The following is a 16,934-nucleotide window of genomic DNA, read 5'->3' as shown; positions in this document are numbered from 1 at the left end:
TATCACAATGGTGATGTCCACCGGTGGTATGTTAAACTTCCTGCAATACACAGATATTTGAAAAGACTTTCATCAATTTAGTGACTATGGCTTTCTTGTGTATGGATACCATAGAGTAGATCAGTATTATGTAACATTTCATCTTTAGATACAAGATGATATCACTTTGTCAGTGTCAAGTGAAAGAGTGAATCTTCAGGTACAGTCTACTGTATAATGAAAGGAGATCTGAACTTGTTAAACCAGCAAAAGGCACTTGGATATAGAATGCAACGCACGTTAAAGAACGGTTCGTTAATGCCAGAAAATTATACGAAAACTACCTAGCAGGGGATAAATGCCAATCATTTGTTACCCTCCATGAAGCTTTGGTTTATTTGGATGACACCAACAAGCCCCGGGCAATTTGCTATCGCCCAAAAGGCCAAAAGAGGCACTCAAACTCTACGAAAACAAAGAAGAGTTTGCTAGGGGGTTCATGGCAGTAGCAGAATGTGCCCGGGATAAATTCGGAATCCTTAGTGTGTTGAAAAATGTTAATATCGATGCTACCTACTTTCAGAAGAATGTCTTGGACTCGTATTTTGAGGAAGATATCCCTCGGCTGAAGGTTAAGGATGCTTGAATGTCTGGATCCTCATGGATAAAGCATCTAGTCATACTGCGAAATCATCAGTCGCCTGCTACGAGAGAAAAGAAGCAGAGACGGATGTCCTTGTCATACCATTTAGTGACATCCCTGTCAAGTCCCCGGACGCATCACTGATGGGCTTTTGTGCAGTTGGTCTCCTGAAAAAAGAGGACTTCCTTCTGGTCGTCCTGCCACAGTTGAGGGTCTTTGGTAAGTGTTCAAGGAGGTATGGGACAATATTCCTCTTGCTGTACTCTGTGGAAGTCTTCTATAGTGGAAATTGTATTGTAGGGCAATAGTCCATGCCTGTGGCTTATATCATATCAGGCACAACTGGGTCTGTACAAAAGGAATCGGCTAGGAGAAAAGGTACGTTAAAATCGTCCAAACTTAACTGGGGCGACCCTCCGTAGAATGAAAAACATGGACTTGAGCATAGAAGATTGGATGCAGAACCTCTGCCGGTGGCTAACAGTGAAAAAATAAGAAAAATTACTTGTCCGTGGGGAGTCGGCACCAAAAGAACGTAGGAAGATCATCCTTACTGAAACCTGATTTGATCACGATTTTTTATCCAGAGTGTTTGGAGATTATTTGATTTGAATTGTTTGCTTTTATAATATTAGGGGACGACTATGAAACAGCATGATGGAAAATGTTGATGTGGGTCGGTAAGTTAAGGGGGACAACAGAGTAAATTAATGTATTATTTGGGTCCACCTTTTCAATACAAAATGTAAATAGTTTAAATTAGGGACTAGTTTCGACCTAGTAATAGGTCATCGTCAGCCTAAAGCAAAATTAAAACACAAATAACAAAGAAATTAAACAATGTAAAGACATGTACGGTCTAGTAAAAGTACATACCATGTGAGATATTGTGCAGAACTATGTTAAAAAATAACTCTCTGAAAGAGATTCATAATAAGTCCAGTGCATATTAAAAAGATGTTATAGGTAGGAATCCTTGAATTGCTGGAATACGCTGGCTCCTTTAAGATGCAGGTATCCAATTGAAGAACCACTGAGCCGAAGTTACGTCATTTATTTATGAATGAAGTCCAGTGCGTCGTATAGCATTAAAAAGTCCAGTGTGCACTAAAAAGTTGTTATAGAAAAGAATTCTTGAATTGCTGGATAAGGAGATTAGAATATGCTGTCTCCTTTAAGATACTGGTATCCAATTGAAGAATCACTGAGCCGAAGTCATGTCATTTATTTACGATTAAAGACGTGACTTCAGCTCAGTGTTTCTTCAATTCGATACCAGTATCTTAAAGGAGCCAGCATATTCCAGCAACTCAAGGATTCCTATCTATAACATCTTTTTAATATGCACTGGACTTATTATGAATCTCTTTCAGAGAGTTTTTCAACATAGTGCTGCACAATATCTCACATGGTATGTACTTTTACGAGACCGTACGTGTCTTTACAATGTTTAATTTCTTCGTTATTTGTGTTTTAATTTTGCTTTAGGCTGACGATCTATTACCAGGTCAAAACTAGTCCCTAATCATTTATGTAATTTAAACTATTTACATTTTGTATTGAAAAGGTGGACCCAAATAATACATTAATTTACTCTATTGTAATCACAGTTCAATACGGATCTATCATTATGAAACTTATTTCATTTAATACGTGGAGGGGGAACTGTGAATCTAGCCCTTACAATGCCAAATAACATATTAGCAAACATAAGGTCCTTTCTGAATTTCCTGTGCAAAATCTAAATAGTAGTATTTTTACTGTAAGTTTGCGTCATCCGTTTGATGTCTTTCCATGTGTTCTAGAATGGTAAAGATCAAGATTCTGATGCTCATTCTACAACTGAGGAAGGTCAACGAAAGAAACCTGTGTATGATCTATCCTGCCCTCATTGTTTAACGCAGTGTGACACAGTACAGGTATGGGAATATTTTGACATAGTGTCATGTAAAGTTATTTCTGTTTACATTTATAACTCAGAGTTGTTAATAATTATTTTGAAAAACATTCATTTATATACCTGTCTACATAATTTCTTTATAATGTTTTCTGGCAAGTGTTCATTTTTATTAGTAAATGTCATATTAAAGGTGACCTTAATGTTTAACAGGCCACTTTTATTCCAGTGCATGTCTTTTTATATTAAAAAAAAAATATAAAAAAAAATTAAGGTTTCCGGCAGTCAGTTCAGCCCGATGCAGTTTCATGTGGTCATCCTATGTTTATTCGGTCATTCATCTTTACCCTTTCCAGTTGCCCTGAAAAAAAGAATGGTGGTTTTTTTTTTTCCCTTCCCCTGTTAAGTTCAGAGGGAGCTTCAAATAATTATATCTACTAACTCAGTCTTAACCAACATTTCAGTTATGTACAATGCCGTAACAGCACATGCGAGGGCGGATCAGATATAAATTGGAAATATTTTTAAAAATTTATTTCATTAACAAAAAAAAAAAAACCCACAAAGAGATCATTTTTCTAGTGTCCTGCCTTCGATACACATTTTCTCCATCAGATTGGTAAGTTTTTTATGCTGTCCTGATAGAAACAAGAGGGACGTGCGTGAAGCAAGCACGAAACTCTTCTACACTTGAATCGTCATCGAACCGCTGTCCTCCTAGGTCTTGTTATAAGTGGTCCAAACAAATGGTAGTCTTCTTCTTCTTCTTCTTTTCTAGCCTATTTCAGTCCACTGCTGGATATAGGCCTCTTCCATATGCTTTCATCGTCCTTGGTCTTGAGCCACTTGGAACCAGCGTGTTCCAGCCAATAGCTTTATGTCGTCGAGCCATCTCTTCTGGGGTCTTCCAATGCCTCTCTTGTGTTCTCATTGTCTCCAGTGAACAATCCTAGAGGTCCACCTGTTGTAGTCTTGTCGAGCTACGTGTCCTACCCATTGCCATTTTAGTCTAGCTACTCTCTCTAGGATGTCCGTTAGATTCGTTCTTCTCCTGATGTCCTCTGAACTGATCTTATCCATAAAGCTGATCCCTAGCATCTGTCGCGCCATGGCTCGTTGTGTTCGCTGAAGCTTGCGAGCATCCTTCGTCAGAGTCATCGTTTCCAGACCGTAAGTAGTAACTGGCAGCACACACGTATTATAAACCCTGGTCTTCAGGTTAATTGGAATATCCTTGTTGGTGAGGATGAATCTTAGTTTTCTGAATGCTGTCCAACTCATACCTATTCTGCGAGGAATTTCTGCACGTTGGTTGTCTTTTCCAAGTTATATCTTGTGTCCAAGATAGATTTACTCATCGACAACTTCTATATATTGGTTTCCCATTTTAGATGGTCGACTATCTGGGCTTAGTATTTTCATTTTATTAAAATTCATTTCCAAACCAATCTTAGCAGAGGCAGTTTTTAATTCTTGGCTCATGCTTTCTAGCTCATCTAGATTTTCACTTACGAGCACAATGTCATCTGCAAAATGCAGGTAGTTAAAATATAACCCGTTGATTTTTATTCCTTTATTATCCCAATGAAGGGTTTTGAATACGTCTTCCAACGCAAGGGTAAAGACAGCTTTGGAGAGATTCTGTCACCGTGTCGAACTCCTTTGCCAACTAGGATTTTATTGGTGATGAGGTCTTCGTCCACTCTGACTACCATTGTTGCTTGATCATAAATGTTTTCCAGGAGCTTTATATACCTTGAGTTTATCTGGCATTTTGAAGTGCCTTCATGATTGCCCAAATCTCCACTGAGTCAAAAGCTTTTTTATAATCAATGGAGGCCAGATGAATCTTGATGTTGTACTCAGTGGTTTTCCCAAGAAGACGACGAATAGTCTGGATGTGTTCGACAGTTCAGAAACCTTTACGAAATCCTGCTTGCTTGGTAGGTTGATAACAATCCAGTTCTCTTGTGAGGCGGTTGGTTACAATTTTAGTCAGGAGCTTGTAAAGGTGTGATAACAAACTCGCACGATGATAGTTTTCTAAATTTTCCTTATCACCTTTCTTGAAGAGAAGTATCACTTCAGCATTTTTCCATTTTTCTGGTATTCTTCCAGAGTTAATACACTTGTTGATGAGTATTCTCACAAGGCGATAAATCTGGACTGTAAGGAGGGTGTTCCAGAGGTGTGTAGTGAATATCCACCACGTTTTCCCGCATTGAAGCGGCAGTATGCGGCCTTGCTTTGTCATGGAGAAAAATGACGTTTCGGATTGGTTGCCAGCATCGCTTGTTGTGATACGCAGATTTGCTTCATCCAAATGGCGACAGTAATAGGCTGCATTAATTGTCCTTTGTTAGTTGAGTAAATCCACCAGGAATATTCCTGCGGAATCCCAGAAAATGGCTATGAGCACCTTTCCAGCAGACAGGCTTGTTTTGGCCTCGGGTGGATCTGCTTCGTCTCTTCGAAACCACTCCATGCTTGCTTGCCTTGACTCTGGGGTGTAATGATGCACCCAAGTTTCATCACAAGTCACAATATGCCAAAATAAATTCTCTCCTTCCTCATAGCGATGCAGGAGTCTCTGACAAACTTCCTGGCGTAAATTTTTTGTTCCTGTTTGTGGAGATAAGGAACCCACCTGGCAGACAATTTTCTGAAATGGAGTTCATCTCGGATGATGGTTTGAACACATCTCTAACTTACTCCTACGGCTAAAACAATTTGCAAAATTTTTATTCGCCGATCTTCACCAGTGATGTCATGAATGATGACAGTGTTGTCTGCAGTGATGCTTGTCCGCGGTGTCGTTTCGTGAGGTTCAGTTTCCAGAGTTTCCTTTCCTGCCACAACATTTTTTGCCCGCTCATACACTCGAGTATAGAAGTGTTTCTTCCCCAAACTCTGCGCGGCGCCTTCTCATAATTTCCTAAGTTTTGATCCCTCCTTGCTAGAAGTTTGATACTCGTGCGTAGCACAACAGAAGAGTGCACCTCTTGCTCACTCATGGCGTACTGAAGCAGCCCAGCTCTCCACGCTTTCTCCATACATCCCTACCAACATCTTGGCAAAGACCCGCCTCAGAATTATTACTAACAGCAGCAGTACATTCATATTCCTGTTTACATTTGACACGCCTTTGTACTATTGTTTTGAAGCTTTTTTTTTTTAAATTGTTGTTTTTGTGTGAGATTTCGACCACATCTATTCTTCCTGGTTAAATTATATTTTATCAGTTATAATACTAGATATATATAAGCTTTCTTCTTTCTGTAGGAGTACAAAATGCACCTCTATTCATCTAAACACATAAATGCCATGAGGAAACAATCATTACTACATAAGCAGACCTTGCAGCGTATGCGTATGAATCAACGTCAAAAGCAACGCATTCTAGAGGAAACTGAAGAGATCCGGCCTACACTGTCTGCTAGAACGAAGTTCTGTGCCATTTGTAAGCTCAATTACAAGCAGCCCAAATCAACACACATGACTTCTGAGGACCATGAGGTAAGAGGCCAAGAATTTGTATTGTATTTTATTTAACTTGTGCATAGAATCTCATATATATGTATATATATATATAACACACATACAGTAAAATCTCGATTATCTGTTCTAATGCCCGGGAAGGGGTGACGGTTAATTTATTTTAAAAACCGGATAATCCAGAGTAGTAATTTTAATATACTTTAAAGTACATAAAATACATACCGTATAACCTTAAAATGCAGTGCATTAAACCCTCCTTGAAACCCAAATGTAGAAAGCTACAACAATACATACTAAATATTCACCTAAATTACCAGCAGGCCATAAATAATTTGTCATTTAAGCTGCTTAAAAAAATCCATTACTTTTCTTTGCACTCTGCTACAACTTAATTTCTTCTTTATGTCCACCCTGAGCTTTCTAATTACAAGAATGTCTGAAAAATTCGTATCGCTCTCTTGCTCCAAAAATTCCATTAACGTTTCAGCCGACTCCAGTGCGGTCTGAAGTGGTACGCGATTGTTTGTGACGCACTCTTCTTCCCCATACCCCTCACTTTCACTCGTCACTTCGCAGCTGACTGGCACGTTCCTATTCATGCTTTTAATTACTATTTCGTCATGTGTTAAAATGTGACGCCCAGGCAATACATCGTCTCTATGAAGCCACTTCTCAATGTTACTTTCATGCACTTCTCCAAAATGAATGCTGTTTTCAATAGTCCTCAGGATATATTTGATTATCAATCCCTAATTTTCATCTTCGTCAGTGAACCCATGAAAATCGTCGGCGAGCTCTTTGACATCAGCATAAAATTTTCTCCACGATCAAGTGATGTTCGGAGTGATTACTAGATCCTATGATTTCTGAGCAAGATAAAGCGCTTCTTTAAGATAGAGTTTTTTCCAGAACTCAGCCATCGAAGTTTCTCCGGAAAGTAAGAGGCCTATCAGTGCCCGCTTATAATGCGCCTTAAAGGTTGCGATGACACCTTAGTCCATCGGCTGAATTAATGAAGTTACATTAGGTGGCAAATAGGAAACAAAAATGTTTCCATCCTCTGATTTCAACTCTGTATCAACAGGGTGAGAGGGTGCATTATCAAGAAAAAGGACAGCTTTTAATTTCAAACTTTAGGACGCCAAGAAATCTCAAACGTGCAGAATGGACTCATTATGGAACCACGTCCTGAAAATACCACCTGTCATCCATGCAGATTTGTTATGACAATCTACTGGGAAATATTTCACCACTGTTCCTTTGGAATAGCGCAGACTTTTAGTTTTGCCAACAACAGCATATTTAATTTATGGTGGTCACTATCGTTCATACGGCACAATATGGTACCACACTCTTTACTAGATTTGAGATCAGAAGCCGATTCCTCTTCAGCAGCTGCTGGTGTTTTACTGGGTAAGCACTTCCAGTAAAGTCCAGTCTCATCGGCATTGTACACTTGACGTGGAACGAAATTGTATCTCTCAATTATGCACTTAAACTTGTATCTAAAGTTTTCTGCTGCACTCCTGTCACCACTTAGTTTTTCTCCTTCCATGTTTAATTCTCGAATGCCATGTCTTTCCTTAAACCTCTGTAGCCACCCATTCGACGCTGGTGAGGACCCTGCGAGCCCCATCGTTTTGTGAAAAATTTGTGCCTGCCTTATCATAGAACCACTAGTAGGTACACCTTTGCCTCTCTTTTGCTGAAACCACGTGAATAACGCAGCATCCAGCTCCTTTAAAAAATTATGCTTTCATCGTTTTTCTTTTAAGGAGTCCATGCGAACTGTCAGAACTCGCCGCAGACTGCAACACTTTGTCTTTATTCCTCATTAGGTCCTGCATTGTTGTCACACCCACAAAGAACTGTGATGCTAAATTTGAGACTAGTTCACCTTTCCTTAACAGTTAATTATATTAACTTTATTTTGTGTGGTTAAAACTACACGTTTTCTTTCTACTGCAGATTCCAATCTGAATATTTCTCGGCTGTTAGAATGGAGAATAAATGTTCAACTTTATCAGTTTCTCTCACATTTCCTTACTTTGCACTACAAAACAGATGTAGCCTACCTGTCTACTATTAGCGGAGGTTGACTACGACGGACCGCTAGTTTGGTTTCCGATTCCTGCGCATTGTGAAATATTTACGATGCAGTAGCCTGTGGTGAAAATATTTAACCTTGACAGAGAATGGTATGAATGATCTACGTATGGTACTCGGGGATGTTACACACTACCAAATAAGTTGTAGGTATCATTCTGAAGTATAAATGACCGTATTATGTATATGCTCCGTGTGCTGGGAGAGGACACATTGCAGTACATCATTCATCAGCAGTGGAATGGATAGTAAAGTTTGTGATTTTTGTATTTGAATAGTATCCCTGTTCTTTCAAAACAGTTTAAAGTTAAATAATTTTCACAACATAAAATTATATAGTAAAAAAATGTATGTGGTCATGTATCAAATGCCGATTGCCGGTTTGTGCGCGTGTACGTACAGTAGTTAATTGTATGTTATGATCGTGGACTCAGGAGTCTTAGCGTCAATGTACAGTCGCTCCAAAACAGAGTACTGTATCAATATACCTTGCCGTCAAGAGCCGGGCTGAGTGGCTCAGACAATTGAGGCGATGGCATTGTGACCCCAACTTGTTAGGTTCGATCCCAGCTCAGTCCGGTGGTATTTGAAGGTGCTCAAATACATCGGCCTCGTGTCGTTAGATTTACTGGCACGTAAAAGAACTCCTGCTAGACAAAATTCTGGCACCTCTGCATCTCAAAAACTATCAAAGTGGTTAGTGGAACATAAAACCATTAACATTTATTATTATTATTATTATTATTATTATTATTATTATTATTATTATTATTATTATTATTATTGACATCAATAGGTGAAGGTGTACCTATTAGTGATCCTATGATAACAAGAGTACGCTCATTCAGTTTTGGAGTGACTGTACATAGCTTTTAAAAGTCTTGATTTTTTTGGCGACGGATAATCCGTAGAACGGTTAATCGAAGGGCGGATAATCAAGGTTTTATTGTATGTATATATACACACATACAATATATACACACACACACACACACTTTCTCTCTCTCTCTCTCTAGTATTTTATAAGTATGTATTAAAAGTTGTAAATTTATTCTGGTCCCTCTTGATTTCATTACAAAATATCTTATCTTAAAGGACATACTGTATTTACTCACCTATTAGACCCTTTTTTTTCTCCCACTTTTACAGCCAAAAATAATAAAGGGCTTCCAATAGGCGATAACCTCAAAATTTTGTGCAGCGAACACATGACTTCTAGGGTATAAGGAGCTATACATTGTATGTGTAAACATTCTGTACTATTATTGAACAAACTTAGAACGTATTTAAGTTATACTGCCTATTTTGGTCGGAAGGCAGTGTTTCTAAACTTAAAAAGACAAAAAATGGTGAGCACGACTTTTAGGCCTACGGTACATACAAAAGTCCGTTTTAGTTACTCATATCACGTCATCCGTTACATCTCATTAATTCTTCTGGTGAGCTTGACGTTAGGAAGAGCATATGGCCGTAAAAACTCGCTATGGAGATTCGTCTCGCTTCATACTCGATCCTATAGAAGAAAGGGATAAGGGTATGGTGTTGTCATATAATTAAATGTTGATACAAAGGAACTTAATGGCCAGTCATTTGTCTCTGTCATTTCAGCAGTAGGCCCACCACACAGTAAACCTGATCACTGCTTTCATTTGAATTATCGCCTTGCGCCGCCAACTTCCCTGCCTTGCTACCTGCGTGTCGGCATTCTAAGTGACGTCATCTTCACTGTTATCTCTCGTCAGTCGCGTCAGCCATGCTTTATTCTCTTTGTGCCATGCACTTTAATCAAGAACATACGAGGTCCCGTCTTTTTGAACCTTTTAAAAACAATTTTGTTCCCGACTATAGAGTCTAAACAGTGTAAATCTATTCCCAGATGGTCTCTGATATCCCCAGTTGGTGTATATGTAGAAGAAGCCACTCCTTCCGAATAAAGCCGTACTGTAGAAGGCATGCCTAACCACCAGCTGATAACTAGCCTATGTTACGAGTTTTACTTCCGAATGTAATACCAAATACAATACTGTATTTGGTAATACATAGTAACTGGAAACATTCTTTTGATAATTGCAGCTGTTTAAACACAGACCCTTATTTTTGAGTATATTTCATGCTTGTTCTCTACATTTAACATATCAGGATTTTGTGTAAACAGGTAAGACAGACCAGATTGTGTAGGTTAGGTATGTTATCGCCCTGATAGTGCCAAAAGTTCGACGGAAAAAATAAATATAAATAACATCAAAATATACCTCATTTATGGATATCTACAGGTGTGGCGGTAATGAGTTTTATTATCATAATGTTTAATTTTGTACGTTCATCGTCTGTTTTTTTTATTAATGCATACCCTAGTATGTTTTGTTTGGCGTCTCCGAAAATCGTTTAAAGTACGTGGGGACATTATTATTATTATTAGGTACGTTGGCGGGTAAAACAATCGTTTTAACTGGATAGCTTTTATCATGTTTTAAACTTACTTCTTTCCAAATATATACCTATATTGGCCCGAGTTACGAGATATTAAACGACCACTTTGTGATGATCTCGCCTGCTGTACTGCCGCGAAAAAATAACTCGACTAAAGTAAACTCATTTCCTCATCCCGAGGTGGTACAGCTCTTTTTAGACACACTCTCAGTGGAGGGGAGTTACATGTACCGCTTTTACCACATATCAACCTTCCTGCCGTTCATAAATCTCTGGCAGTATGGTACCGGGAATCGAAGTCAACCCCCGAAAACAGCAAATAATTGTTCTAACCAGAACGCTGGTGGACATTATCAAATACAAAACACAGACATATAGCATGACTGATGCCTGCTTGCAGTGCGTGTGTTAGACACGAATATAGGCCTCTTCATCTATTTGTGCGACATCATCAGAGCTGCAGTCGACTTACGCTACAGAGGTGGACATTTCTTAACTACGAACACAGATGTACCGCATGGATTAGACATGTTTTTCAGTGCGTAGATCGTACGGACAAAACTATTCACAAATTTGTGCGATGTCATCAGAGCTGCAATAAGACTTGTACCCGCTTCGAAGCGGAATCATCGTCGTTCCATGACAAATTACGTTGGGGGGTCTTATAGGCGAGATTTTTTTTTCACTATTTTCGTCTCGAAAAGCCAGGGGCGTCTAATACACGAGGGGGTTTAATACACGAGTAAATACGGTATTTCAACCGCATGTGGAGTGATCAGCTGGGTGCATTTGCCCACCTGGACAAGTGTGACTTCGATGTTTTGCCCACCTTTCCTAAACTGTATGAAACTGCACTGGCTCTTTGGAAGTATTTAATAGATCTTGAGGAGGAAACATTATCAAATAATTTGTGTAATAGTTATTGTAGTATGCTTAGTCCACCTTTCTCAGAACAACTACCCGACTATCTCTGAAATCTGGAGGTATTTCTTCAGAAGTGCAAACGTTTACATACCGGGCTAGTTGGCCATGTGGGTAGGGCCGCGAAGCTCTGAGCTTGCATCAGGAAGATAGTGGATTCGAACCCCACTGTTGGTAGCCCTACAGATGGTTTTCCGTGGTTTCCCATTTTCACACCACGCAAATGCCGGGGATGCACGTTAATGAAGGCCATCGCCACTTCTTTCCCACTCCCAGACGTTTCGTATCCCATCGTTGCCATAAGACCTATCTGTGTCGGTGCAACATCAAGCCAATTGTATAAAAAAACTTCTAAACACTTCATGTGTGTGTCTTGTAAGTTCTGCATCTCCTTTCAGAGCTTCTCTTGGTATACTAAGACCAATGGCATTGTGACAGTTGCTTTGCTCAGTTAACAGCATACGTAATTGCATTTATTACAGGAAGGAAGCAATGTTCTTTTATGTTTCGATATTCTATCAATATCACAAACCTCCTCAGCATAATTCTAGATGGTCTTCAATGCACCTCTTTCCACCTTTTCCATGACAGAGTACAGATGTCTACTAGATACTGAAACTCTTTTTCTTTGGTTGTCCTGCTTCCATTTTTCAATGCTCAGGTTCTTCAGTGGATAGTTGCTTCGGGGAGACAAAGGGCTTCCTTAGTAGATTGTGAGTTCATGTCCTTTGTCCACGATTGCAAGTGAGTTCATGTCCTTTGTCCACGATTGCAAGGCCTATCTCTCCTCGGAAATGAATACTTCAAGGTCATCATTGTCATCTAACCAGTGCTGATGATTTTTGGAGTAACATCCCAGAGTTCACTTCCAGGTATCCTGAATACCAGTTTTCAGTTTCACTCAGAGCTGTTACATCAGAAGGACATTCTTTTGGCAGTGTCACAGGAAGCAGCTCGCTATACTGTAGGTTTTCTCTGCAAGTCTAAATTTTTCAGTATCACAGGTGAGTCTGTAATATCCTCCATGACTGATCAAGGGGGCCACAGGAAATGATCAAATCTATATATATAAAATAAGAGTTTTGTTTGTACATTGCTCAGAATTTGAAAATAATGGTATTTCTGTATCGGTCATGTCCATAGTAGTAAGAAAATGCACTTTTTACTTTTCCGTAATTTCTGTCTGTCTGTCTGTATGTACACGCATCACGAGAAAATGGTTGAAGAGAATTTAATGAAAATCGGTATGTGAAGTCGGGGGATGAGCCTCTACAATCTAGGCTATAAATCATTTTGCTCACGCCGAGTGAAATGGTAGTTTAGGGGAAGGCCTCAAATTGAATTCTCAACTATTTATGTTATTAGTGGTCTAATGTAAATCGATATGTGAAGTCGGGGGATGAGCCTTTACAATCTAGGCTATAAATCATTTTACTCACGCTGAGTGAAATGGTAGTTTAGGGGAAGGCCTAAAATTGAATTCTCAACTATTTATATTATTAGTGGTCGTATTTTAAAGAAAATGGGTATGCAAAGTTGGGGAATAAGTTGCTACAATCTAGGCTATCAATAATTGTATTCACGCTGAGAAAAATGGTAGTTGAGAGGAAGGCCTAAAATTTAATTCTCAAATATTGTTGTTATTAGTAATCCTATCTTGATGAAAATCGGTATGCAAAGTCAGGAAATAAGTCGCTACAGTCTAGGCTGTAAATTATTTTATTCACGCTGAGTGAAATGGTAGTTTAAGGGAAGGCCTAAAATGTAATTCTCAAATATTTCTTATTAGAGGTGTAATCGATGAATGCTACATAACTAAGGTTATATAGTATTAAATTTCCTATTATTCATGTCTTATACATTGTTACCGTACTGGCTATGATCACAAAGATATTCATGAATTTGGATTTTTGTTACTAAGTCCATATCAGCGCCGAGTAACGAGAAAATGGGTAAACAGTATTTAATGAAAATCGGTATGTTAAGTCGGAGAATAAGAAACTACAGTTTATGGTATAAAATATTTTACAAATCACAGAGTCGAATGAAAACTAAATGTGAAGGCCTACAATGTAGAAAGCTCATAACATTGATCAACAATAACATTACATTGACCATTGTTTGTCGTGATGTGCTTTGTGTCTTCTGTTGCCCTTCATCTCCGGTGGATAGGATTTCTGCTGCGTACAGAGTATTTTTTTATTTGATTTACGTTGCACCGACATAGATAGGTTTTATGGCGACAATGGGATAGGAAAGGGCTAGGAGTGCCTTAGGTCTTAATTAAGGTACAGGCCCAGCATTTGACTGGTGTGAAAGTGGGAAACCACGGAATACCATCTTCAGCGCTGCCGACAATGGGGTTCGAATCCACTAACTCTCGGATGCAAGCTCACAGCTACGCACCGCTAACTACACGGTCAACTCGCCCAGTCTAACAGCCTGTCTGAATATTGATGGGAAGTAGCTGGGGAGTTAGATAACTTTCTTCTTTAGCATGCCATTCCCCTGGTTTATAAATTTTCTGATACTACTGGTACGTAACACACTGGATCATCATAGCATTCGGGCTATTCAATCCCTACTCTGAGGCATTGATTGGAATGAACAATGTGCATATTTAGTGGAATAATGGCGGATGAGTGTTTATGGCAATCTGCGGTCTGGTCATCCAAGCTCTGGAACTTTGGACTATTAGATTGGCACCGCAATCTAACCGCAGCACTGTTCGTTAAAAGTGATAAAACGTGCGGCTTTCCATTTGATCGAGTATTTTATATGATAGCATTGCTTTTATTCGCTACATTAATACTTACGTTTTTGTAATGACCTATATTGATTTCAGGTTAGGAAAACCACAAAGTCAGTCTTTATGAGAATCCCGTAGCGAAGCACGGGTACATCAGCTAGTTACTTTATAAAGGGTAGGAAAAAATGTGATAAAAAAAAGACAAGTACAAGAGAGGGAGTAAAGCAGTAAACAAAGTTGTTAAATAAGCAGACACAGTTTCAGTTCTTAATGCACCATAAAGCCAATATGGGCTTACATAGGCCTGATAGCGAAAGCAATACTAACAGTACTAATGTTATGGTGAGCCCAAGAATTCTACAAAATTCACTTTGCTACACTAACAATTCTGCTCAGTAATTAACCCTTTTACCATGAAATATGTCTTTGTTGTGTTCTCAGCCCATGGCTAGTTCGAACCTGAATGCATCAGTTGTCTTCAGGAGCCTAGGTGACACTGAAGAGGCATATTAGGGAAATTAGGAGTGAGGTTGTTTCCAATTTCTTTCCTCACCGAGCCAGATGGTGCTGTCACATACAACATGGAAAACATGCAGTAGTGCGTGGACCCAGTGCTGCCAATTCAGCGGTTTTCCCACTAGATGTGGAGGCATTTAATTTTAAGTTAGCGGGTGTAAAACGACAGGGCTAGCTGGTTTTCTGGCAAGTTCTACTGTAACAAATGAATAGCTGGAAACCAGCCAAAAATATCATTGTCATACATGCCCACTTATGAAAAGGGCTATCAGTAAACCTCACACGCGACAAAAATCTATTTTCGACATACCCCAACTTAAATGTTAAAATACAGTGTGTATTTGTTTATTTAACATTTATATTGAATTTCAATAAGGGCTCAAACATGAGAACACTTACTTGTAATACCACAGCTTGACAAAAATAATAATACTTGTGGGCTACGAAATACAATACCGTGTTTACTCACGTATTAGACCCCTTTTTTTCCCACTTCTACAGCCAAAAATGATAAAGGGGGGTCCAATATGCCATGAGCTCAAAATTTTGTACAGCGAACACATGACTTCTAGGTTATAAAGAGCTATAAATTTTACATGTAAACATTCTATACTATTATTTAACAAACTTAGTATGTATTTAAGTTATACTGGCTATTTTCGTCGGAAGACAGTGTTTCTAAACGTGAAAAGACAAAAAATGGTGAACACGAATTTTAGGCCTACGGTCCGTATAAAAGTCCGTTTTAGTTACTCATATCACGTCATTCGGTACATCTCATTAATTCCTCTGGTGAGGTTGACGTTAGGAAGGGCATATGGCCGTAAAAACTCACTACGAAGATTCGTCTCACTTCATACTCGATCCCGTAGAAGAAAGGGATAAGGGTATGGTGTTGTCATATAATTAAATATTGATACAAAAGAACTTAATGGCCAGTCATTTGTCTCTTGTCAGTTCAGCAGTAGGCCTACCACACAGTAAACCTGATCACTGCTTTCATTTGAATTATCGCCTTGCGCCGCCAGCTTCTCTGCCTTTCTACCGGCGCGCTATCTCTTGTCAGTCGCGTAAGCCGTGCTTCATTGTTCATTCTCTTCGAGCCATGCACTGCAATCAAGAGCATGTGAGGTCCCGTCTTTTTGAACCTTTTAGAAATAATTTCGTTCCCGACTATGGAGTCTAAACAGTGTAAATCTATTCCCAGATGGTCTCTGATATTCCCAGTTGGTGTATATGTAGCAGAAGCCACTCCTTCCGAATAAAGCCGTACTGTAGTAAGCATGCCAAACCATCAGCTCATAACTAAGTAGCGTATGTTATGAGTTGTACTTCCGAATGTAATACATAGTAACTGGAAACATTCTTTTGATAACTGCGGCTGTTGAAACACAGAGCCTTATTTTTTAGTATATTTCATGCTTGTTCTCTACATTTATCACATCAGGATTTGCGTAAACAGCTGTCCATGATATAGGACAGACCACATTGTTTAGTTTAGGTATATTATCGCCCTGATAGTGCCAAAAGTTTGACAGAAAAAATAAAAATAAATAACAGGAAAATATACCTCATTTATGGATATCTACAGGTGTGGCGGTAATGAGTTCTATTATCATAATGTTAATTTTGTACATTCGTTGTCACTTTTTTTTATTAACGCATACCCTAGTATGTTTTGTTTGGCGTCTCCGAAAATCGTTTAAAGTACGTCGGGACAAAAAATTATTATTATTTGTTAGGTAGGTTGGCGAATAAAACGATCGTTTAAATTGGATAGCTTTTATCACGTTTTAAACTTACTTCTCTCCAAATATATACCTTATAATGGCCCGAGTTACGAGATATTAAACGACCACTTTGTTAATGAACTCACCTGCTGTATAAATAGCAACAACCGCGAGTATTTCTCAACTAAAGTAAACCCGTTTCTTCATCCCGAGTTGATACAGGTCTTTTTAGACACGCCTAGTGGAGTGGAGTTACAGGTACCGCTTTTACCGCATATCAGCCTTCCTGCCATTCGTAAATCTCTGGTCGTACGGTACCGGGAATCGAAGTCAGACCCTCGAAAACAGCAACTAACTGTGCTAGCTATTACGCTGGCGGACATTATTAAAAGACATATAGCATGACTGATGAATTCTTGCAACGCGGGTCGGACACGAAGCTGGGCCTTTTCATCTATTTGTGCG

At 39.0% G+C, this 16,934-nt stretch overlaps 1 protein-coding gene across 1 annotated transcript in view; it reads left to right on the top strand.

The window, feature by feature from the left end:
- The window catches only part of LOC136878884 (zinc finger protein on ecdysone puffs), a 304,897-nt gene that overhangs the window by 186,875 nt on the left and 101,088 nt on the right, over nucleotides 1–16,934 (top strand). The window contains exons 7-8 of the mRNA XM_068228845.1: nucleotides 2,428–2,541; nucleotides 5,802–6,035. Coding sequence (XP_068084946.1) covers nucleotides 2,428–2,541; nucleotides 5,802–6,035 — 348 coding nt within the window. The remainder of the gene's footprint in view (nucleotides 1–2,427; nucleotides 2,542–5,801; nucleotides 6,036–16,934) is intronic.

The sequence above is a fragment of the Anabrus simplex genome, chromosome 8, assembly GCF_040414725.1.
Source record: "Anabrus simplex isolate iqAnaSimp1 chromosome 8, ASM4041472v1, whole genome shotgun sequence".
Lineage (NCBI taxonomy): Eukaryota > Metazoa > Arthropoda > Insecta > Orthoptera > Tettigoniidae > Anabrus > Anabrus simplex.
The sequence above is the reverse complement of the archived record's forward strand: the minus strand, read 5'-3'. Positions and strand labels throughout refer to the sequence as shown.